This window comes from Platalea leucorodia, assembly GCF_965183815.1.
Source record: "Platalea leucorodia genome assembly, chromosome: 1".
In the NCBI taxonomy this organism is placed as follows: Eukaryota; Metazoa; Chordata; class Aves; order Pelecaniformes; family Threskiornithidae; genus Platalea; species Platalea leucorodia.
In genome coordinates, this window is record NC_138823.1 from 163,593,224 (window position 1) to 163,619,070 (window position 25,847).

Consider the following 25,847-nt stretch of genomic DNA (forward strand, 5'->3'; position numbering starts at 1 on the left):
CCAGGGCAGCTGATGCTGGAAACCTCCATTCTGCTGAAGACCGCTGTGCTAGTACGATCTAAAGAATTCCTCAAATACCTGTAGATACAATCTAGATTTTTCTTTAGCTGACATCAAGCGATTTCCAAGACATATCCTCCTTTCTGCCTCTGAAAAAGACAGCGGGGAGGGTCCCATCTGCTACCTGTATGAAGCCCCTCAGACAGAGAAGATACTCCGCAGCATCTCTAACAGCCAGAGAACAGGCACGCAAAAATGTTCTGAAGCTTCACCTTAAAAGAAACCCAAATGAACTGTCAATAAGACTCAGCCACCAAAGTTTTCAAGTGGGTGCCAGCTCTGCGCATACTTTGAAAAGACTTGCACGCACTTGAAGAATTTATATATGCATGACGCCCTTAAGCAAGATAAATATTCTGTACCAGCAGAAAAAGAATAGGTCACTGCAAGTTGCAAAGGTTTTGAAGCCCACTGATCAAGATACAGCTATTACTAAACTTTCTTAACAGGAGCAACAGCAACCAGACGTCAGAGAAAATCACGTTCTGTTTAGACAACCGAATTTTTGCTAACAGATAAAACTCACCCTTAGACTTTGTAACACTAACCAAACTACTCTTAACTACGTATTTGCTTCCCCCACTTATACTTTAGGCACTACGTAGCTTTCTTGTTGGCACAAGCGATAAGGGAGAGAGCAAGGGCTGGGGTTCTGTGCTTCGTCACGATGGGAAGACAGGAGAAAAGCCTGCAAGAGTTTGCTGGGTAAAGGCTTCTGGGGTTGCACACGTGAAGCACGTACGGGCCTCAAGTGGGAACCACAGAGACAGAGCGAGAAAGAAGACAATGTATTTCCATTGAAAATCTTTACTTCAGTCAGAACTGCTTCTACTTAATGAAAACCTTCAGACTTTTGAATGCTCTAAAAGTGTTTCACAGCCAGTTTTGAATATGACTACATTCCAGGCTTGCATGTGGTTTAATTCATTTTATACAAAACCATGTTTACATCTCCTTGATTTAATAATTTATGATTTTTGCTTCTATTATTGTTTTATGATGGGAATGATAACTATAATGTCTATCTATTCCTTTTTTACTCTTGCCAAAGCACCCCAAACTTTATTCATTTAATATGCACTTAACATGAAAGACTAGTACCTCCTTAAAGCTTCACAAATATGCAGGGGCATAAAAAGACAAGAATTACCCTCCTTCAGATGTTGCTGCTTTCATAAAAGAGCACTTTAAATACTGTGCCTCTCTGGTTGTGTTAAAAAAAAAATAATCTGCATTTGAAATATGAAGCCTATTTCATAACAGAATTATGAATTCTAAAATATCATGTGTTTTAAATAAAGCCTTTTGTACTAAAAATCACAAATTTATGTATGCTTTTACAGCTTTTAAGTGGGGACCTGCCTGAGTAGAGCAGACATGTTTTAGCGAAGAAAAAAAAAAAAAACCCAACTAAAAAACTGCAAAAGTAACTTGATTATTCAGGCACAGCGGTGTGCATATAGGTGTTAAACCCCCTGCTCTTCTGGAAATCCATAGTTATTTTTGATGCCCGCAACAGCCTGACTTCAGGTGAAGTATCTCCCTTTATGAAGCGAAATCCAACAGCACCACTTGGACAGTGCCAGCCACTGAACAACCAAAGCCGCTTCCTCCAACACTTGGTTTTCTCTTACATACTCCCATCGCAGGGCTTGACATTAAGATAACGCCATCATAGCCACAAGATTAATACTGCAGAAACTCCAACATTTGCCTAACACTATTTACTTCACACAAAAAAGAACCATTTCTCTTTTCCTAACACAAAACATTATTCAGCGTTCAAGACTAAGTAGAATAATCTTTTGATTTTTCTTAAAGATCTATTTAACATCATTTAAATGCCCATTAAATATAATTTGAATAATTGGGATGATTAAAATGAGCCCACTAAGAAAGCACTCTGCAATAAAGGCAAATCTCAATCCTACAACAAAGGATTTACACTATGTCAACCATTAAACATGTATTTCTTTAAAATGGTTTAAAAAACAAAAAACACCTAAATTGAATCTCATTGTTTCAAAAACCAGGAAAATCACAGTCCAAAGTTCCCCACAGCATTCAGAAAACAAACTTTTATTTTTACATTTCAGATAACACTAAGCCTAGCACTTCATTATCTTTATGTAAATTTAGACTTTTAAATTGAGCTTTCCCTTCCTATTTTTGACTCTCGTTTAATTAGGAAGGCATGGTCCCTCCCTTCCCAGTCCAGCTGTGTTTCTAATCTCCCTGAAAAATTCTCAAGTACAAGTTCAGTCTGGGTACAGAAGACAAGGATCTGGCACTGAGGTTAAGAGGTTCCTGTACGCCACCACAAATCGTTAGATACCATTAGGCACAATAAAGACAAAGAAGACTCTTAGTTTCAGTTTGAGGCACGGGAAATATTTGTTCTAGTATCTCCATATAAGTTCTTCTTTAAGTCAACAAAGACAGGCTGTTGCCAAATTCTAACCACAACATGAATTATGGTTTGCATATTGAAATGCTGGCAACTAAATACGGCAGGATTAAAATGCTGAGTTTATGCTAGCAGTGAAAAGTGGAGGGCAACCAAAACTAGAAGACTATAAAGCTGGTGGTAACTCTAGCTTGCTACTGATAAGGAAACATACTATTGAGTCTTAAAAGTTCTCCAATGGCAAAGTATAAAAGTAGCACATGCTTTATCATGTCTGACATTTGCTAATCAGAAATACTACCAGTACTCTGAGCCGATTTAGGTTATTTGTATTGCTGAATTCTCCTATTCTAACTTTAGCCCTCTTTAAACAATAGAAAAATACCACTACTTCCACCACATGCTGAAATCTGAAGGGTTATAAAAGTTGCTTCTACAAGATGACTGACTCATCAGCAACAGCTAAATGCTATTTGCTTTCCTGTTGTGAAAGCTGAATACTTAAAAACACATACTGCGATCGGGACAGCACCCTGACGCAGAAAGCAATCTTCTCTGGCAACAGCACGGCAATCACTGGTGCCCAAAATCTACTGGTGTAAGGTACGTCTACCTTGCATAAAGCTGTGCTGAATTTCCATTCTCCTACACTAACCACGGCATCATTTAAACATCAAAACCAAAACCATATTTTCAGAGCGACAAGTTTTGTACCTGTTAAAATACAGGAATAGTTGTTGGAATAGTTACCATTTAAAGCCATAAAGTCAATAACCATTCAAGGCCTTGTTGCAGTCGGTGTGACCTTCTCAGAATCGAAAAAATAGCAAAGTCTCTGTTACTCCCCTTACAACTAAATTAGGATGAATAATCATAGGAGTAACAAGGAGAACCACCAGGCATCCTGGGGGAGCCTGTAAGACTAGTTAATGTGTTAAGAGGCTTAACAGTTCCTACAACATTCACTGACAGACTCAAGTTGCAAGAGATCGCTTTTGAATTTACTTACCTTAAATGAACTGTGCACTAAAGTTTCATCTAAATCAATGACCACACACTTCTTCCCATAGTCTGATGCTGTCAGTTCTGGCAGGAGGTATTTAGCTGGTGGCTAAAAACGAAAAGAAAAGAGGAAGACAACAAGAAAAAAGTAAAACCTCTATTGAAGGGGCACTCTTCTGCCAACATTACTATTCTAGTAGTTACTGGGAACTGAAATACATGACTTGAAGTTGAATGTTTTTCTGGGCTCGTCTCAAGTACACGTATGGAAATTAATGGCTCATGCAATACCCATACAGATGCTTTTTTTTTTGTTTGTTTGTTTGTTGTTTTAAAATGAGAGACTTGTTTAGAATTATCTCCAAAGCACTGGAAATGAAAATGGTAAAACACCACCACTAGCTAAAAAACATCAGTAAAAAATGGGAGATTTGATACAATATTTTTTCCAGTGACCCTCCTCCTAACGCCTCGGCTTTGGACGCTGCTGTTATCCTATTTGCAGTCAATGCCGCTTCCAGCCATATCGCACTGATGGGCATTTACACAAATCGCCCTTTCTGTCTGCCATGAAAGACGCTAAAGTGGAGAAATCGATCCTGAAGGAAGACAGCATTACTAATTTTGTCTTCCAGGACATGTCTCCACTCTCATTTTTACCACTTGTGAGGATGCTGGCCAAGAGCTTTCACGTGGATTACATTCCCAATCAAGGTATTAAAATTGCAGTAAAGAACCTAAACCAGGCTCTTCTACGGTACACTGCCCTTACTGAAAAATGGTACCAATTACGTGAATTGACAGTTTTCTGAAAGCCATGTAGACAGTCACATAGTCTTCCGATCGCTCATTCCCCACTTTAACACCCCAATCTGCAATACAGTTATAATGTTACTTTGGACTTTGGTACTGGATACTTCCAGAAATAACAGAAATGGGAGAGAACGCTTCCATTTGGAGCTGAAACACTGCTGCCACTCACTTAAAGAGGGTTTTTTTAAATGAAGGAAAAGGACTAGCTTTATAGGAAAGTATTGATAGGGAGAAGCTCAAGATGGAGAGGAAATTAAATTAATTAAGAATTGGATACAGAACTCTAACTCCATTCTTTCCCTATCTTTTTATCTGCTCAGACAATGTTGCTCTGGCAAGGATGCACCTATCGTATTTTTTGGTTTTTTCACTAGCCTTTTGTAGAGGTGCTTGCAGAGATCGGAGGCCACCCCTTTGCTGACAGCGGGTGACAAACAGACGAGCCAGACACCCTCTGAACACCCTTCAGCAGCAAGGACAGACTATTAACCACTGATGGATTTCAGATGTCGTCTCAAGTTGATAGATACCGGCCAGTGATGCCTAATAAGTTCTTGTTTAAATGAAGTAACTAACAAATGAGATTCTGGACGTAAATAAAAGTGTCTTTCGCTAAAGTATAAGTTACTGGGGGATTTTAGGAGTGCTCACTGAAACTGATTTAGTTCCTTACAATTAACACCAACAACAGTTTCTGCAGCTACCAAAATGGAAGCTGCCTTGCTTACGAGCCACTTGGCTCAATGCATTTTCTCACAGCACACATCTAACAACGACCTTCAAGAAAAAACAACCGCTGCTTAATGCCTGTAAAGTACGTGCCCATCACAGTAACCTAACCAGACCAAAATTTTTAGGACAGTCTTTCTAGGTTATAGACAGTCTCATGTACATGTTACTTCCACAACTGCTTGAGCTCTGCCTTTGCTTCTTTGCAACTAAGACCAGATCTAAGGAATTGAGGTTTTCCCCTCCTATTTCAAAATCTAAACGGTATTTAGGCACCCCACCTCAATTTTTCATAGGAAGAAGGATCCAGACTTGCAACCTAAATAGACTAAAAGCTTACTGAAAGAAAAATCAAGCCCATTTAAAGACAATAATCTTCAGAACCCACGTTCTGATACTGATTTATTGTCTTTGAAGAAGAGAAAAAGGTAGGAACATCCCAATAAACCTTCAGCGTACTTTTTTTTTTACAGAATAGTTAATTATTGTACTCTTAAGACTTAGTATTTAGTTCAGATTTTTGACTAAGTTAATTTGCATAAGCAGTTCAAAGCCAGCAATTTCTTCTGCTGTGTGAATTCTTTTTCAAACTGAAAATAATGATATATATGGAAAATACAAGGAAATAGATCTTCTTTCATATAGAAATATGTATATGAAAAACATGAGCACTGTCATATCACAGATATCTTTGTTTTTAATATGGAAACTACCACGCCTGTCATCGGGAAAAGGCTGGACGTACACCAAGGATTACAAAATGCAAGAACCTTCAACTCTGAGAACCCGAATTCCTTGACTGCATGGTGAGATGCTGGTTACTGCTAGAGTTTCTCTCCCTTTTCAGTACTGCCTCAGGAAATAATGTGTAATTATTGACCTAACTTTACCTAACGAGACTACACCTCAAGTTTTTTCCTGGGGAAAGTCTCCCACTAGGGCACACCAACCTTCCTACAAGCTTGGGCTTCTTGAATTCAATCTGATCCTGTTTTCAAAGACACCTGGTCAACAGTCTGCACATTTGAATATTAGAAAAGACAAATTTTCCTTTTTAAAACCTCTATCTCTGTTACCCTCAACTCTGAAAACACATTAGCCACCTGATAATCTAACAGGGACAAGGAAACTATCCTGAAGGTGAAGGCGCTACCAGTTGCAAGACTGCTAAGCATCTGGTGTAGGACTTTGGAGCAAGGATGACATTTTTGAGGCCTTAGGAACTGAAAGGATTTGTATGTAGGGTATCAGTCCATTTGTTTTGCCGTTCAAGCTTTCTGATCTAAAGCAATTTCCACATGCCAAGAGTAGCAAAGCTTTTAGGCAGAAACAAGCATTACTCAATATTGTATTTTAATTTCCTCACTAATGGAGACATATCCAAGAAGAACTGTAATTACCAGATTTCCATCATAGTTAACAGTGAAGAGTTATGGATCTTTGATAATTTCTTCTTTTAAACACAGTAGCTGTAAAGATATCTAAGATGATTAAGAGTATTTAATTGTGGCTAACAGCAACTCATATTTACTATGCAATACTCTCCGAAAGACTGCAGACTTCCGCAGAACTCAGCAGAAAAATAATATGTGATATCTCAGTACTGTAAGCCCTAGCTTGGTCTTCAATTCCAACAAGACATAAATTGTATACAAGTTAAAGCTTTTAAACTAGTCACTGTTTGGGATTTATGCATTCCAGCCAGGTCTCAGGGCTGATCAGCTTAACAGACCTTGTAGTGAAACGACTGCTGCACTGCTTCAGTCCCGTGGAAATAGTATATTCCCTAAGAAGAAAAAAAAAAAAAGGGGGTGGTGGTGGCAAGAAAACAGGACTTTTGGTTGAAGCATAAACAGCTGGTCAACACAAACCTTTCAGAAATTTACTGTACAAAACAATCATAACCTTTCTTCCCTGTAGGCCCGTATTTCCCACAGAGACAAGTATTAGAATTAATAAGCCTTTCCTTTGTATACTGGAAATGTTGTCTAGCATCAGTGCAGCACATTAATTTGCTGTTCATGTTCCCTTCAATTCATACTTTTGGCTGCATTCTGCATAGCTAACAGCTTCTCCCAGCAGTTATGCATAGAAATAGTCTAATAGAAGATAAATTATTCCCACTTAAAACACAGCTGCCAAAAGACGCTAGCTCCTGTTATAAAACAGGCAGTTCGCAACATTTCTTCTAGAAAAAGTTGTAACAAGAAATTGTCTAAATGTAGGTGAGGACAAGGGAAAAAACAGTATCCCAGAGCTAAGATTTAACTTCTGCAGGGATTCTGAGGACTACTTTTGGTACCACGCCTTAATACTGGGTTTTTAAATTGAACAAAAGAAATGGATGCTCCAACTCGCTTTAAGCAGGTGCACGAGCATGGCTTTGCATTTCCATCTACCTTTTCATTCAAAAGAATGACAACAAGTGCTGAAGTTGCTACGGGTCTACTTTGATTTCTCGACTGTATATTCCTTTCCAAACAAAGCTGAGAAAAATCCATGAAAGCACAGGCATCCTGAGCTACACCTAATACATTTTTCAGTCAGGTCTATCACAAAGTGTCAGCTGGTACTGTTTTTCCTAATTGTGCGTGTGTTTATTTCAGCCATAAAAATAAATCGTTTTGCAGTATTAGGAAAAAAATCAATTATGCTGCTGTTTAATCTATGCCTTATCTGGAAACAGTTTCCGAACATGAGATACAAACAGGATAAAGTTCATCTTTAAAAAAACAAAGTCGCGCTGTTTCTATTTTCTGAAGAACCTAACTTGAAGCTGGAATGTTTCTTGCTTAGCAGTTACCTCTATCAATAACCAACTGAAAATTCATATTAATTCAAGTTTTTAAATTAAGTGCAATTAATACAGGATAAATCCGATTCAGCAGAAGATATACTTCACTGTATACTACAGTGTATACTACGCTGATATTGTACATATGTACACAAAGCAATGTAAGTTTTCAAACAGGCGACCTCAGCAGACTGCCAGATTTTATACACGCGTGATAAAGCTCCAGAAAACCTCGTATTTTGACTGGAAGCTTCAGATTGGAAGTTTGCTGAGTAGGGAGCGGGCAGTGCTCGTTTCAGAGTCACTAAGGAATTCTCTAAACACCTGAAATGATTCTGTTTGCAATGAGCCGTATAAAAGCAAATGTCCAACTTAATTGTGACCAAGCTCACTCCGTCTCTGTTCTGGAGATTTTTTCTCCTGGTATGAACGATACGTACAGTTCAAACCGTCTGTTTCTATTTCTCATCCATGACCCTATGTAGCAGAGCACCAAGAATTTCTGCCTTAATGGGCCTCAATCACACGGTTAAGAGTTGTTTCAGAGCGAACCTCTGGGCTTCAGTGCTGAGGCCAGACAGCCTTTGTAAGACTGGCAAAAAGGATGGCTTTAATTTTAGGCATTTTTCAAAGATAACGTTGGCTTTGCATCTTCACTCCTACCACTTTCTCCGTACGCAGTTCACTTCTGTCTTTATTTAGACTATTACGTACTAATGCTCGCTGGCTTCTGTTTGACAGCAAGAAGCACTTTGATACTCGTAGTAAATGTCACACAACTGCCTACGGGTGATGGTTGCTTGACAACACTTGCATGTCCTGCTGGAAGAAGGCATCAGATGGCACCGGAGAAGAGGAACAAGTTTGTTTAAAGTCACCTGCTCACTGAGACCTCTACGTCATGACTGCAAAAATTAAATTTTACTGCCTCGTTAAAGTGCTGGGAACATAGGTCAGCAAAATTACAGCTGAGCTACCAAAAAAAAAAAAGAAACCCCTTCTTGAATCATTCATTTTCCTACCTCTACCCAAATCTAACAGAGCACTGCTTTAACATCAGAAAGATGGTGTTCTAGCAAAGCATCTCATTTCATGTTTGTACCTGACAAAGCTCTACTCATTTGTCATTTCAAAATTTTGTTTGTATTCTTATTTCATTAATACCTGCACTCACTCTTCGGCAAAATTTTATGCCAGGTCAGAGCACAGCCAGAACATGTTTTACATTCAAATAACTACTAGTAGAGCAACTACAGCCACCAAACACAATCTGGCAGGTATGTAAAAGGAAAAGCGATTTAAAAAAATCAGTATTTTTGTACATCCCAAGTTTTCTATTCCCGGACTTGCATATATACAAGTTACATGCATGTACGTGTGTGTATACATACACACACACGCACGCAAACATATGCATGAGCCATAGTAGAAGTACCTTCATATTAGAAATAATAGGTAAGCAATAAAGAGGAATTTCTAACAGTTCTTAAATCCAAGAAAAAGTGGTGAAGGAGGGAAGTGATCTGCACAGTTATAGCCATCTCCTGACACTACTGCACTGTAGCACGGCCAAGCGTTCTTATAGGAGGTCTTGTAATGTTGGCCTACATAGCAAGGAAGGGAAAGAGGGAAAAAAATGGTATCTTGGGGAATATTCAGGTCTTTAGGGGCTACCAAATATCTCAAGAAAGAGGGCTGTGTCAGTAACTCTACACATCAGCACTGCTATTTCCTGGAAAATTCTGCAATAATGAAGTACTCTAAACAGCAAAGGAGCTAAAAAAAATGTAATTCCAGTTTTAAAAAGTCTAAGTCTTCAACCACGTAAAAAAATAAGTAGAAAAAGAGCAGTCTTTTGACCAAAAAAGGTTAAACATAATTAAAAGCTACAGTTTGAAGAACTGTTTTTTTTTTGTCTCTTCCTTTTATTTAGTTTTGAAAAATAATTCAGATGCCAAATGCCATTCCAAGTTTAATCCAGGGAAGATAAGCAGAAATATTAAGGCCCATAAAACAGCCGCTGATACTGACAGCATCATCTCAAATGAGTGCAGTAATGCAGCTACGGTCAGTGTACTCTTTGGTTTCCTGAAGTGGCTTGTGTCAAACAAATTTTGGGGTTTCTAACTAACTCTTCTTTTCGAACTGGAATATAGGGAAAAAATAGAGGAAAAGGTTTTTGTAACTGTGTCCCACATTGTGATGATGAGTCACCTTTTGTCTCTAGTAAAATAAGTAACTTCAACTTTCAGACTACTTCACTCATTTTCAAAATGATAAAAATTCAGATATGAATTTAACTGAGATGCAAGATAAAAACCATATAAAACCCAAACTCTTCTTTTTGTCCCTGTACAACACGTGCAGTTCAATTCATCTCTGAGTATACAACACTGCAGACAGAACATAAAATCTTTTTGTTAACATGCAACACAAAACAGACCTGTTAGACTGCAACATAAGATGAATCAAAGCAAAAGTTATGAAAATTATTAAAAGAAAAAGGGATAAAAATACATACACTTGGTATAGGCATGACCTGCATCTGGTCACCCTGGGGAAAAAGAAAAAAAATCACTGTAAGGGTAATGGCTTTTAAAGGGTCGAACAAAGGTCTGAAGCAGTCAATGTAGCACTCAAACATTTTAAACCAAAAGTTCAAAGTATTCAAGAAACCAGGGTAAAAAAAATAAAAACAAGATCTTGCATTTTAGTTGCTGAAATGATCAGTTAGTATATCGGCATTTATGATTTTTAGGAGACTGGACTGGTAAAACCCATGCTATGATTAATAAGAGATGGTAAGAAAGTACGTGTATTTACTGTAACTTTTTCAGCTTTAAGATCCATTAATAGGTATATTTGCCCATTTGCACCGCAGCAACAAGAGGCTCAGCCAGACCTTGGTAGCAGGCCAGAAGCCCACTCCTTGAAGTTAACTTCACTTGAGACAACTGCCTCAGAAAAAACAGCGTTTTCACTTAGGCAACAGCAAAACGCCCAAGATGGACATGATGATGATAAACCAACCCAAGGAATCCCACTTTCTTCATGCAGATAGAGCCACCGGTATCAGTGCTCTTCCCATGGTCTCACTTTTGTATTGTACTTGGGAGAAGGCAAGACAGTCTTTGGCCAACTTGACCTTTTCTTCTCATCCTGGGACCCGATGCACGGAGACAAAGACTCTTCCATTTACAGCTTCTAAATGCAGATAGGCTGCTCACAGGGTCGCCAGCTCAATATGGAAGACATTTTGAGAGGTAGGAACTGTATTTTCTAATCTGTCAAAAACAAGTATTTGTTTTCTGGTGGGCACTGCACATAAAAAAATAAAGGAAGCTGACCCTTCTAGAACAGATGTTGCTTAGGTAAATTATTTTATTCTTTAATTACTTGGACAACACAGGCTCTGACTACCAGCAGACTGACTATTGAAAGAGCCGTTTTCAACATTAGAACATCCTCTTCCAGCTGAAAAAGTCTTGTGCTCACTTGTTTTGGAGTCTAGCATAGTGTTGACACATCACTGACAAACAAAAGTAATTCAATATTATTTTTAAAGTCCTCTTTTTATTGCTACAACAGCAGAATTTTTTACTGAAGTTTGACCAAAATCCAGAGAAGCTGATGAAGCAGCTAGAGAGCAGCAACTACCATGAACTATCAAGAAATTTGCTTTAGCTAAAAGTATCTGATTTCTATAAAAAAAAAAACAAACACAAAAACTGGTAAGAATCCAAATTTTCCTCAAGATAATGGCAAAAAGAAAAGAAAAAAAAATATAATTCAGCACATTAATGTCCTGTTCGCAGAACATCATCTGAAGTTCATGGGCCATTTGAGAAAGGAGTGAATTTGAGTAGGTGCCAGTCAGATTAGCTGGCCTGTGATCAAGTTGTTAACAAGGATATGGTTACAGAGGCAGAGCACAGATTGTGAACCCGTGTTTTGTTTTGTTTTTAAAGGCATTTTTTACATTCATTGGTAGAGAGAAGAAAATACAACTGGAGCTCCTCTTCTGTCAACAGAAGAAAACAGTATACGAGGTAGAGGCACATCCACAGTTACGGTACAAGATTATCTTACTCTTGGACACAAATAAAGCTGTGTATCACATCGAGTTTTCCCACAGACTTCAAGAGCCACTCACCGCGGCGTAGCTTGCTTTCTATTTTGGCAATCTCTTGAATCAAGAGCTGCACTTCTCGGGATTACTGTTAAGTCTGACTTTCATGGCAATCCAGAACCTAAGTTGCTAAAGGACTTTCATTACTGTTTGCTTTATTTTTCTTGCAGAATTTCTTAAATCAGAAAACAAGGAAAACAAGTGAGTTTCCTAAGAAGAACCCTAAAAGCACCTATACAAAAATCAAAATGGTAATGATAACAACTGGAAAAACAAGCAGAAAGATAAATGCAAGAGTCTGCAGGTAAAGCGTAAGTGTTCATGAACAGGCAAATGATCTTTGAAAACAAGCCTGCTTCGGGAAACTTCTAAAAAGTGTCCCACCTCCTTTCCTGATGCCTTGGAACAGGAAGGGAAGCAGGTTGCAACGCTATCGTTTGAAATGGATGACAGATGACTGCATTTGTTGAAGTCTTTCCACAAGCTCCTGATGCTGGTAACAAGACAAAGCTGTTCCTAGAATGCCAAGATTTCCCCACTGTATCACTAAGATAATGCAGGAACTGATTTGTCCAGCCACTGAAATGAGTTTGGTTTTTTTTTTTCCATGGCATGATATATAGAGATGAAACGATAAATCCTACCTTTTCCCTTAGCTATGTAATTTTAGTCTGAGACACACAACATTTTCAGTACCGCATCCATTGATTAATGCTGTCTGTCTACGGTCACGTACGGGATCAATGAGCATCAAGTGACAGACCACACTATTTTACTTTTTTTTGAGAACAGCCTGTATTCAAAGATAAGGAGCTATTTCATTTTAAAGAATAACCCCTTAAAAGAAGCAGCTGATCAAAAGAACAGATTTATCATATTCATTTCTTTAACACAAAGCTTATACTAGACTGTGATAGGTTCTTTAAAAACAGGAATATAGTAGCTATTTGACTCTTTCATTGACTTGGACTGCTGAGCTTTGTCTCTTAATACAGAAGACTTTTTGGGGAGGCAGAGAAGGTCAGAATGAGTAGCCAGAGACAGAGGAACCAAACATAGCTATGCAGAGGGGTTTTTTTTTCCCTTAAACAGACCCACCATACCGCATGCTGATGGTGACCAGCACACACAAACACTAGGAATTTTCTTGCTCCGATCAGCAAAGGTTAAGCAGGAGGAAGAGAAGTATTGCTTACATTAATCTCTCTTATCTTCCTCCACACTGGGGTGTGAGACTGGTTTCCACGACTGTTCGGAAAGCACGCTGTTTAATAGACTCCCCATCAAAGGGTCCATGCTCATGTGGCTCCTCTAGGTCTCTCGCATGAAGGAGATACTACTTTTGACCTCAAGAACCTGCTCCCTATAAGCTGTTTTTCTCACTCTGGTGAACCATATTCATGTTGGATAGAGAAGATCCCTTCCCCTGCACTTTCATGTGTGTTATAAATAGAGATCCCTGAAGCAGATAAAGAGTGTTAGAGACATGACAATAGGTCATCAAAACAGCCTTCCAGCATCACCTTGGAGAAGACAGCAATGTGCAGCAAAAAGCAGTGGGGAGAAGGAGACCTAATTTTTGTAGTGGTTAGGATGGGTGAGGTGGAAATTCAAGGACTTGACCTTTCTGGCTTCGTTCCTGTTACGGGGAAAGCAGCGGGGGCAGCTGCTGCCCCCAGAATAAACCTTGTTCTAATTCTGTCTTCTTCCCTGTTAAGTGTGGATCAAGACCTTCTCCTCTAGTCCAACAAGTATAAAAAAACCCTTTCCTCATTCATGTTTCATCTTGCTGAACACGAGCCATCTGCCCGATTTGGATCCAACTGTGAAACAAAAGCAGAGATGACTCTTGTGGAAGTGGGTTGTAAGTGAAATGGCAAAGTGCCGATAGACTTGTCAGAGCTCCTTTACCCACCACGACTGAAGGCGAAGGGAAGAGAGAGCCATTTTGCACCTAGCTTTTCTCACCTTTCTCTATCTAGATACCTCCTTGAAGCCTGCAGATAAAATCTGTATCTGCAAACACTTCAAAACTCAGGTAACAAACTTAGCTGGAGGCAAAAAAAAACCAAAAAACAACAAACCTCCAAACCAAAAACTCACATGGAGAAGCAAGCCCAGAAAATACACAAATTGAGTCAAGCTGCTAACTGAAGAAGAGAAATTGAGATTTGAATTTATTCAGAAGAAAACAAAAACCACTTCCCAACACTCTGGACCCTAAAAAAAACTGGCTGGAAGGTCTTGGTGAGCTGCCTGCTGCTGAGGAGGCAGGAAAAAATTAGCAAGGATTTCATGAGGCTGAACATCGTGTGCTTCCAATGACACATCTGGCTCGGCATCCAAGCTGTAGACAGGCTGATATACCCACTGTAATAGATATTTTGTCTTCGAATGCATTTTTGTGCTGCACTAAAAAGCTGTCACATTTTAAGAAAAACAAATATACAATAGTTTCAGTAAATACAAGTTATTATTGAAAAATGTTGTATTGAAACTTTAGAGAGAGAATGGATCATTCATTACCAGTATTAGAGTCACACTTGGACAAGCAGCTGCTCTGTGAGTAGAAGGTTAAAAAGTGAACTCAATACTTTAAAGAAGTTTTTGGGCTTTTTCCCCTAATGGAATAGAATTCAGTGCTGAAAAACCCTGTTTATTCAAAACCATGCTCCGTTTGGTGTTTCTTCCAATCCTATGAAGAAGTGACATGACACTTGACTTGCCAAGCATAATCGAGTCACATTGTTTGATAAAATACTAAATGAAGCACTGCTTTCATTTGAAGCACTGATTTCATTTTTTCTAATACAGTAAAATAATAATAATAATAAAATTAAATCGCACAACACAATTACTCTGAAGAAAATTTCAGAACTGTGTTTTCAATTACATTATAAAATACTCTTCCCCACTTTCCCTCCGTTACAAGTTAGCATCGAAAGAACCAAGACTCCTAATTAGAAGGAAGTTAGCTTGTCACACCAACTTCAAGAATACGCCAGAAGCAACACAGAACAAACTCGGAGTTCCTGTGAAACCAGCAGCAGCTTTCTCTGTTCCTTTCCTTCCTCTGAAGTCTTTATCACCAGTTTTCATGTAACAACTCTACTGAACAGTAAAGACAGAAGGAAAGGATATCCAAGCCATTTTATACTTGTTTCTAATAGTAACTATATAACATTATTGTGCCATTTTCTTTTTCCATTTTTGAAGGAAAGGGTCACAACACATGAGCTGACTGGGCCATGGTCAGAGGTCACCTGTGATGTGATAACTAATTAATACAACATAGAAGAGAGAGCAGATACAAGTAAGTGACCATCTGAACAGCAGCTCAACAGAATTTAAACGATTCTTAACCTGTCAGGCAGATTAATGCAACAAGAACTTTAATGAAACAGAGGAGTTTAAGCAGCGTGTTGTCAGACTTTCTTTTCTTTCCTACAACAGGTAATTTTGTCATTCCTGGATATTTAATTTCACAAATTTAGAAACTGAGGCCCACTGCTGTATGTACTTTGCCCCAACTTACTTCTCACTTCTGAACCTAGACAAGATGCTCGGTGTAACTCTGTCAACTCCAACCAGCCTGCACAGTTCTAAAACACAGCTCTCCTGGGAAAAAGCACTAGCCTGACACTGTAACGATATTCAAATATATTGAGTCTTCAATACTGTTTTTCTTTCTTTAAGAGAATTTCCTACCTGCACTAACCATGTTAGCACTGTTAAAACCAGCATATAAAAACCACGTACAAAGCTTATTAGTCTTCAATACTGCATTTAAAATAGGAATGTTATAGACTAATTTGCACTCACTTAAGAACTACCCAAAAGCCTAGCCATGCTTGATTTCTTCTACAGAGATCCGTATGCATCTGAGTGCATTTCATTCCGTTTGAAGAAAATGCACTCTTTAATAATTCTTCTTAACATATTCCTTGAACTCTTTTACTCAATTAAGCTGTAGTCTGGCAATGCTATGAATTCTGCAATTTGTGTCTCGGGCTCGTGTACAAGTACGGCACAACTTCAGAACTGTTCACTAAGGTAGCGCAGAGTGAGGATAGAAACTTGTGCGAACATACATGCAATCACTTGCTCAAGGCATATGATATATTTAGAAAGTAATTATTATTAATTTTACAAAACGCAGTCTGAAAACTACTGACTCCAGGCCATTTCAACTCACATTTTCTATAGAAAAAACAAACTCTTTTTTCCCTTTACGTTTTTCTTTCTAATAAACTCTCATTTTCTCTCATTTGTAACTTTGCTGGTAACCTCACCTCTGCCTCCTTTCCATTCCCTAGCATAGTGGAAAGGGAAATTTTACTGTTTCCCATTCCTTTTGCTTTTCACATGAATGTGCGCATACATGCTACACACTGCTCAGCTTTCCCTTCAGCACATCCAGGCTAGATTTCCCTCATCTCAGTCAAAATGCACCTTGGCTAGCAAAAGAAGTCTAAAAATACACATAGAATTCCTCCTTTTGGCAGGGGAATTTTCAGTGCACTTCACCTCTGCGTGAGCAGTTTCAGCATGAACTGCTGCGGTTCAGACTTTACCTCCACATGTATTCTTAGTCTCCATGACTTTAATTTGTTTTCCTTTCCTCTCTCCCACCAAACAGTTCCTCTGCTTTTTCTCCTGAGCTTTTCAGAATTCAAACATAACCAGCAAAATTCAAAACAAAATAAAATGGACTGGACAAGGCAGGCAAGAAATCAGCTGCATCAAATATGAAAAATTAGTGTGAAGAGCAGAAGGGTGAAAAGATGGAGACATCTCCATTTCTGCTATTATTCCCCATCATGGATACACCTGTATTTGCAATCTCTTTCTCACTGGAAAAGTGTGAGGGGAATGGTGTTTCAATTAACAGTATAGCACTAGTGGAGTTTTGAGAGTGCTGAAAAACAACGTGGTATGGAAGAGATGGTATTCCTATGGTTGCTATATTGAACTGAAATTCTGCCATTCATAACGCAAATGCTCTTGGTGTTATCAGATTTAAAAAAAACCATATAATTTGTGTTGTGATTTTATGAACATGGCAAAGCAATATAATTACTAGAACTCAGTGAAAGTAACATGCTGCTCTTACATACAATGCTTTGAAGTGCTAAAAGTTTTTATCAATTAATTCGACTTATTAGGTAAACAAAACTTAATAACCTGGAAAAACGGCCAAAAGCTGGTACCTCTGGACTCAGCATGCATTAAATATAGGTGAAGTGGTTAGAAAAAAGGTCCAAGCAGTTATGGTTCTCCCCTCTTTTGAACTGTTTTTATGCCACTAAAATCCCTTTCAACTGACATTCAAAGAGGTTCCACTGTGCTCCAGTGGACACATTTTAACCCTCCTGTAGTTGGGAAAGGGAACCAAAGCTGAAGACAACTCAGGATCTGAAGTTTTATGAGAAGTCCACATCTTTTTAGTGTCTTACTGAGGTTTTAAATGTTGTTTGCTTATAAAATGTATAGTGCCAATACCCTTCACAGAAAAGTTAGTTTTAAATTGCAGCTGAATAGATAGTATTAGCAATTCACCATCAAAACTGTAATTTTTTCTGTAACTCGTAACATGTTCCCCATGAGGGAAAGTTATTAAGACAAACCTTCAGAACCGCGGAGTTAAACCTTGGTTACAAAAGACCCATATGATAGCAAAATAAGATAAAAGCCTGACCTTCTGAAGTCCTCCATTCTCCTCCACCAAAGGAGGAAGAGCACTGGTGCTATTGGTTGATGGTGGTTCGACATTGTAGTCACGAAAGCAGCAGAATAAGGTGCTAAAGATACTTCGACTCCTCTGCTTCTTCAAGCTGATATTACATTGGGACACTAGGGAAAAAAGAAAAAACAGCAGAAAAATAAATTCATGCAGCACAGACCTAGTTTTCCAGACCACAATGACTGAATTCAAGATGCATGGCTATTACCTCAGAAGTCCTTCTCAAGTCTTAAGATAACCTCACAGAGATCTTCCATCATATTTGAGACCCCCTTCCTTCCATTTCAACACCTTTTTTCCCTTGTCAAACTCACACGGTGACGTTAGCCTATTACTAACCAACCCGGACCTCTGCACAATCGAAGGTCTTGCCATACTAAGACACTACATTGAAAGTTTTCCTAGAAATAGCCAAAGTAGATACTATAAATGACATGAAATAACTTGCTGCTAATATATGTCTCTGGACCGAGGAAGCAAACAGGATTGAGCTAAAACAGAAGAGACAATAAATGCCTACTGATGCCCAGGCGTATTTTCCAGCCAAATACACGATCGTGTGTGGAACATTTAAACTCATGCAAGGGTCAGAAAAAAAAAAAAAATCTGAGATGCTCCTGAGTTTCCTCTGCGACTGTTTGACAGCGTCGCTGGAGGAGAAAAGACACAACGCAGAGGCAGCACTGCTGCTGGAACAAGTCTGGAGAGGGTGTTACTGAACAAACAGGAGTCCCGGCCTTTCTTTTCAACTTGCTTATTGGTCTACCAGGATTAAAAAAAAAAAACAAAACACAAACCTAAACTGGTAAAAAATTACATACAGCTCACTGAAAGCAAGTGCAGCATTTTTAAAGACTAAAACCTGTAGATAAAAAGCAACAGTTTGGAGAAAAGAAATGCACATAAGACATCTACTGATTTCCCTAAGATTCAAACTCCCAAAAATTAGACCTTGAACACACATTAAAACAAAACAAAATAAAATAAAATGGAGTTGGAAAAAAAGTTTTAAAATATTCTAAGTAGTACTCAATTTGACCACCAAATATTTTAATGATCTATTGTTAGCAAGAAGTATGTGTTTCCTCCGTCGGAGTGCCATACCGGACAGATTTCGCACTCCTCCAGGGCAGGGACACACACATGCACCCTTTTCATCTTGGGCCTTCCACGTAGCTCTGTTTCTTTGATGTTTATCTATACCACTGCAACATACGGTACTGAATGCTATCGATAATCAACTTGCTAACATCGCATGGTAATGCAATGAGAGACAACCGTGTCATGCGCATCCTGTAAATAACTGCTTTACCACAACTATTCCCGGGAATACCGTGCAAAACCAACCACCACGCACCCCGTGCCAGCGGCAGGCACTCCCCCCTGCTGCACCGCCTTCCCTTAGCCAGCACCAGCTCACCCTCGCCATTAAGCAGAGGAATACCTGAGACTATAGAGATGAACGGCTTTCTTTTCAGAGTCAACAAATGATTTCATTTAAAATACACGCAAACAAGCCCGAACAAGTTATTTTTTCATTCTTTTTTTCATAGCTATGCAGCAGCGCATCTTAAAGTAGCAAACTTTAAAAGGAGGATTACACCGAGAACAAAGGATGCTAGGGAAGCTGTACCACCACACAGATTAATAGCCATCCATGCACTATATAGTTTATTTACATTCTGCATTAGAAGCAACAGAACGGTCCCCCAACCCAAAGTTAGAGGGTAAGTGAAATTCTTAGTAAGTCCCATTACACACATCAATATATAATTCCCCATCTTTCCTCCTCTCAAATTGTTAGGGAACTGCCACATACATCTACCTTCCTCCTGATATTGCAAATATATCAAGTGCAATCAAGGCAACGGGCAACATAAATACAAATAATACATAGAATCACAGAATCGTTTAGGCTGGAAAAGACATTTGAGATCATCGAGTCCAGCCGTTAACCCAGCACTGCCAAGCCCACCACTAAACCACGGCCCTAAGCACCACGTCTACCCATCTTTTAAATACCTCCAGGGATGGGGACTCAACCACTGCCCTGGGCAGCCTGGGCCAGTGCTTGACCACCCTTTCAGTGAAGAAGTTTTTCCTAATATCCAACCTAAACCTCCCCTGGCGCAGCTTGAGGCCATCTCTTCTCGTCCTGTCGCTTGTTATTTGGGAGAAGAGACCTGCGAGAAGAGCGTTGTATGAAATGGAACAAATCTCCTGGGGAAGAATTAAGGGATACCATCGTGCTCTGAAGTCAGAAGGTGTGCAGGTGCATAGACCCACAGAATGCTTTGGGTTGGAAGGGACCTTTAAAGGCCATCCAGTCCATCCCCCCTGCCATGGGCAGGGACATCTTCAACCAGATCAGGTGGCTCAGAGCCCCATCCAGCCTGGCCTTGAATGTTTCCAAGAATGGGGCATCTCCCACCGCTCTGGGCAACCAGTGTCTCATCACCCTCATCATGAAAAACTTTTATGTGTGTGCTGTGACATGAAAGCCTTGTGGTGCAAATTTTGACTGAACTTTCAAGTACTCTCTGAAAGTAGAAACAAAATCTCCCGATTCTAAGAGTCAGTATAAGCTAGACATTAATATTTTCTCCTCTCAAAGCACTTGAAAGGTGTCTAACAGGTCCAACAGTAATATACTGTTCTCCATATAGTATGCATTTCCATATTTGCTAAAACATTTTTCTGCCGTAAGGGAGTGAGCAATGCTCAGGTTCAGTTATTAATTGCTACCAAGAGAAAAGTGTACCAGTATCAAACGCTAAATGGGTTTTATTAAAAAGTGCTCAGATAGCAGCATAAAGTCAGCATTGTGCAGATTTGTGTGTGTCTGTGTGTTTAAGGAAGTGTTTCATTACTTTAAAGACACTTGTAAACTGAAACCAATCTAATCACTGCTTTTCAATACGCCAGTTAAACAGAAAACACATGCAAAACTCTAGCCATTGGTGGCATACATTACAGTAAAAGGCTCATTCTCAAAATACCACATTCTGTTTGTAAGAAATTTGCAGAAACATGCCTTTAGAAATCCCCAAAGGATGCCTATGCAGCTATGAAGGACTTTCAAAACAGCACTCAAGAAAATCTGTATCGCAGACACAAGCAAGTTTGCTGCAATACCATCCAGGCAAAGGAGAACTCCTTTCTGACCTTAAACGCTGAAACACGCTGAAATTCAAATTGGAGGCACAATGCTGTCTGTCCTGTTCCCTGCAGCTAGTGCCACAGAAATCGTCTTAATAGTTTGTATTTTGTTTTCGGCCTCTACTTAAAAATATGACAGCAAATAATGAAATTTGAGTGCTTAAAATAGAAATACTCTTACACAGCTTTTGTTTTTTCCTGGACTTCCTAAGGTACAAGAAGGTAACGTTAAACTTCATTTTGCAAACAATTTTTCTGCATAAAATAGTCCTCCCAAAGCCAAGACTGCATTTTATAATAAAGTCCAGTTTATATTCTAGGCTGGGATTGAGGTAGGTCTTCAACACAAGATCCATTTCTAGAAAGTTAATAAAAAGTGAGAGTGTTAAACAAGAAAAACTAGTTAGCAAATGGTTGCATAAGAAATGTTGCAGAATACTTCTGAGCTTAGTCTTTGGGAGGTGACTGAATACAAACAGCTTGCAAGGCAAAAATTTACCTAAACCACGTCATGTTCATCCCCAAACCTCATAACGCTGAAGATCAGACCATGGACGGTCCGGACACGCAAGGAGACATATTAATAGATCACGGGATGAAGTCTGAAGTTTTTAAGAGAAATTCTGCCCAGGAACAACTACAGCATTTAATGGAGAGGGGTGAAAGCAGGGATGCTGCACGGGCTCTGAGGGCTATGGCTTCACGAAGACGTGCGTGGCCAAGGGACGCTTGAACCCCCCTTCTCTAGCGATTCCTCCGGTCTGTTTGCATCTTGCTGCTCTCACTGCTGGTTGTAGCAAGCCTTTCAATCAGGTATGAGTTACAGCAGCGTTTCTAAATTCATAACAGCCTCAGCTGCACAGCAGATCGTCAGGAACAGCACAACCACTTACGAACTGATGTTTCTATCTTTTCTACGCAGAGGACTGGAAGGGGCAGTGAACAGAGTAAATAGTCTAAATAAACATTACAAAAATCTCAGACAAAAGCTACTGATTTGTCCAAATCGTTAAAAAATTCTTGTTTTCCTTGATCAAATTATACATTTCAAATGGCCACTCATGTTCGCTTAGTGAAATATCTGTTCTAGGAAAAATATTCCTTCATGTTGTTTTTAATCTCCGCAACTTTGCCATTCGTAATATAGTGGTGTTTCAAATAGGTCTTTCCACTACTTTAGGTATTATTTTAAAGATATCTAGTTTTTTTAATGATGTTATAGAGGCTCTACTGTAAGTTAATGAACTATAATTTCAGATGCAGTAAGGAACAGAAGTTCTCAAGCAGCTTTACGTGCCTTGCAGTAATAACGCACAGAGGTATTGCATACGAAGAAAAGATTTACACCGTATCTCATTTTGAGCAACTATGACAGTGTTGTGCATCCCAGAAAATAGTTCCTCCTTCCTGAGACACACTGGCCCAAATGCAATACGTGTGCTGCATGCTAGATTTGCTTTTCTTGAAGCGCTGACAGTACATGCAGGTAACAACCGTAACTCAAGATGTAAAGAAGCATTAATATTGAATCGCTACCATAAATTTAGGTATTCTGGATGCCAGCAAATTTCAAAGAGAAAAAAAACCTGCAGAGGACAAAACCCAGCGTTCCTTAAAAGCCTATAGGTAAGACCAAGCCGTGGTGATGCTGGAGTGGTAAGCTGAACTACCTCAACTCCATGCCCGAGCAGCATCCAGCATATGGAATTTAAGAGGACTTCTTTGTTTCTTCCCCTCCATCTTTTGGGAGTTACAACCTTGATTTCTGGAACTGATTTCCTACGTGTGCTTCCTACAGAAGCACTATACTCATCACCCCTGTCACCACTGAATGCTGAAGACAACTTTAAGTGACCTTTTACGATCTTAAACACTGCATACCAAACACTCAAACACCGTGTTACCAAAAAAGCCCAGGCAAAATAACTTCACAATATGAAAGCATGTTATCCGTGAAAGCAGAGAAGATTGTAACCAGCAGATATCTGCAGAAAAGTTGAAGGAAGGAACAACACAAGACTGGAGCGATGCTCTCCCTTAACACCATCCCAGGTACGTTGTAACTTCAGTTCAAGGACTGCCTTACCTAAAGACATCAACTGTGTATGTGACAGTCCCCAATTAATTCCTTTTTTGTGACTTTGTCCCATCACGTTTTGAACCTACCACAACTTTTAGTGCCAGAAGTATCCTGGGGCAAGAAGGTCCACAGCTCAGTCAACAGCTTAGCTGTTTTGTAACTCTGACCCTCCTTGTTTCTTGTCTTCGTACTATCTCTAATTCACATTTTTGAGCAGGAGGAGGGAGACTAGAACCACACACAATATCCAGGATGAAAGGAGAGAGCACCATGAATTTATACACCCACACAATGCTTTGGTCTCTTACTTTTCTAATAATTCCTAACATCTTATTTGCGTTTTACAACAAGTGAGCATTGGGCTAATGTGATTTTTCAGAAGATCTTATTATAACACCAAGATCCCTTCATTAGTAGATATTTCAGGCATCACTGCAAATACAAGTGAAGAATTCTTATCTCTTCCCATGCAGAAAATTTCACGTGTATCTACACTGAATTACATCTGCTAGAGGCCAGCCATTCAAAATCACGTTGCCTTCCTACAACTTGTCACAGTTAAATGTTAAATCTCTATATAGATGCACATATATACACACACATTCATATATATGCAGAAACAAATACACACCCCTTTCCTTTACCGTTTTTGCTGCCTTATTTCCTTAATTCCCTTTTCCATATAGCTTAAGAGTAAACTGAAGAGCAGACTGCACAGATCCCTGTGTATCTTCTTCCCCAGGGATCTCATGGAGGTCTGCAAGAGCCTTCAGCGAAGCACTCTGTCAAATTATCTGAATTTCTAAAACATTATTTGCAGACAGGGTCAGAAACAGGAGCACAGCTCTCCTTGCCAGAAGGGAAATCCCTCTGGTCCAGATTTCCCCTGATTTGGAAGTGCAAAGTCTCACCTATAATTTCCAGATGCTCTCCTGCACTATTTCTACTGACAAACCTCGCTGCTCGTAATCTGTGCGCTACCCGCTGCTTGTGGGTAAGTTAATTCTTGAATTGCCTGCAAGTTTCTGGAAGTCAAAGATGGCCCACAGAACTGTGCTTATCGAGGTCTTCTGGCAAGTCCTAATGAACCCACAGCATTACTAAGCCTGGGGAGGGGTTCGAGGAAAGATAAAGGCAAGTTTTAAAATAAATTACTGCAATCACGTAAGCTTGAATAGAAGATACCATACTGGGTGATTATACAAAGAGAACAGGAAAAAAAAAACAAAAAACCAAAACCCAAAAAACAAAAGCCAAACCCCAAACATTACAAATGTTATAACAGAAATTAATACAAGAGCATGCTAACAGAAGTAATCTGCAGCATCTTCCCCAACCTCCTTTCACTCAAACCACCCTTTGGAGGCAGCAGTGTTGTACCAAGACAGTCCCAACGGCAGCACAAGTTACACAGTAAAGAAAAAGCTCTTCCCTCACGCTCTGTATTCTAAAGGAGTTTAGTTCAGGGCTTCTCCCATCAAATTTTGCTGTAGTTGTGTGAAATTACAAAAGCTGTTGCACGAGAAATCCCGTACTGCTCCAGGAAGCCACCACGGGATGACTGGAGGGCTCCTAATCCAGCCCATCCTTCTGCAGCGCATGAGTGAGCTAATTACTGCTGAATTTTTCCTAATTAAATGAATGAAATAGCCAGTCCTCTCGAATAATATAAACTGGGTAATGAAAAGACTTTCCATGTGCTTACAGATGAACTTGCTAAATGCAATAAAATGAACATCTGTGTATCGTGAGCTCTCCGCTAACAAGTTTGTTTATAATACAAAATGGAAAGATGCGAGTCAGAATAAAGTGGTATTAAACAAAGCCTTTCTTCAAAAGGAAGCAGTTTCAAAATTTATACATGATTAGAGACGCATAATTTCTCACTATTCCCGAAGGGCTACATTTGATCTTATTAGAAAAATAAAATTTTATATCCTACATGACTCAAGCTAGAAACAGTTAAGATCAGAAAACCAGCAACTTTGCTTATACAGCTCCTATTTTTGTGATCGATTGACCAGGATAGAAATTATTTTAGCATACTTGACGCCAAATCTGCACGTGATGCCCAGGTTACTTTGGTTTTAAATGCCATTTGCAGTTTATCATTGAAAAGTTTCATCTTCCACGTAAGCTTTGCAGAAAATAAAGCAATAACAGCACTGTCACATACCTGAAACAACCGCCCACAACTGGTTTAACCTTCAAACATGCAAAACCCAAGCAAATTGCTCTGTTTATATTCGGCATGATACAGCCCAGAATTATCTTCATGTCAGCTGAAGCTGGCAACCTCTCTCCTCCCCAAACATAAAATAAACTTAAGGTGTTGGTTTTTCCATTAAAATTATTTCTTTGAAGGGTAGGATCCCAGACTAGTTTAGGGAAAGAAAAATCTTTCCAACACATTTAACTACACCCCCCTAAACCCTCTCCCATACACTGCATTAGTAGTCTGCTCTGGATGGAGCTGATCGCATGGCTAGGGGCCAAGAAATAAAAGCTGAAACACGTAAGACAGGTGGGGACGTGGGGGAAAAATAACCAAGTAGCTTATTTTTACTTTTGAGATAATCTCTTCTTTATCTCACTTTAATCTGTTTAAAGTAGGTCACTGCACTTGGATCTGAAAAAAAAATGTCAATATGACTTACTAACTTTTAGGAATGTTAAGAAAAATTGAACATTACTCTTATTAACCCATTCCGTGATGTTTTGGAAAACAAGCTCAGAAGTTGCACCTGTACGCTCAGATCAAATGGTTACGCATGAGCAGCTTATCTCATTCAAAGAGAAGTTACCTAGTGGATATCAGAACACTACAGTTTGCTTTCCATTCCTGCGAAGGTCCTATAAAAATATGCTTTCACGCAGTACCTAGGACAACAGGAGAAAAATCATTGGGACGAATGTTAATTCAAGATAGCT

The 25,847-nt window shown here is 39.2% G+C and overlaps 1 protein-coding gene across 6 annotated transcripts in view; it reads right to left on the bottom strand.

The window, feature by feature from the left end:
• Nucleotides 1–25,847, bottom strand: part of CTDSPL (CTD small phosphatase like) — an 85,617-nt gene that overhangs the window by 19,031 nt on the left and 40,739 nt on the right. For 2 of the 6 annotated variants that reach the window (XM_082322982.1, XM_082322985.1), the window contains exons 2-5: nucleotides 17,633–17,787; nucleotides 10,327–10,359; nucleotides 6,744–6,797; nucleotides 3,477–3,578 (exon numbers count right to left, since the gene is read on the bottom strand). In XM_082322982.1, the coding sequence (XP_082179108.1) occupies nucleotides 3,477–3,578; nucleotides 6,744–6,797; nucleotides 10,327–10,359; nucleotides 17,633–17,787 (344 nt within the window). The remainder of the gene's footprint in view (nucleotides 1–3,476; nucleotides 3,579–6,743; nucleotides 6,798–10,326; nucleotides 10,360–17,632; nucleotides 17,788–25,847) is intronic. The other 4 variants (XM_082322983.1, XM_082322986.1, XM_082322984.1 and 1 more) reach the window with 2 other exon arrangements.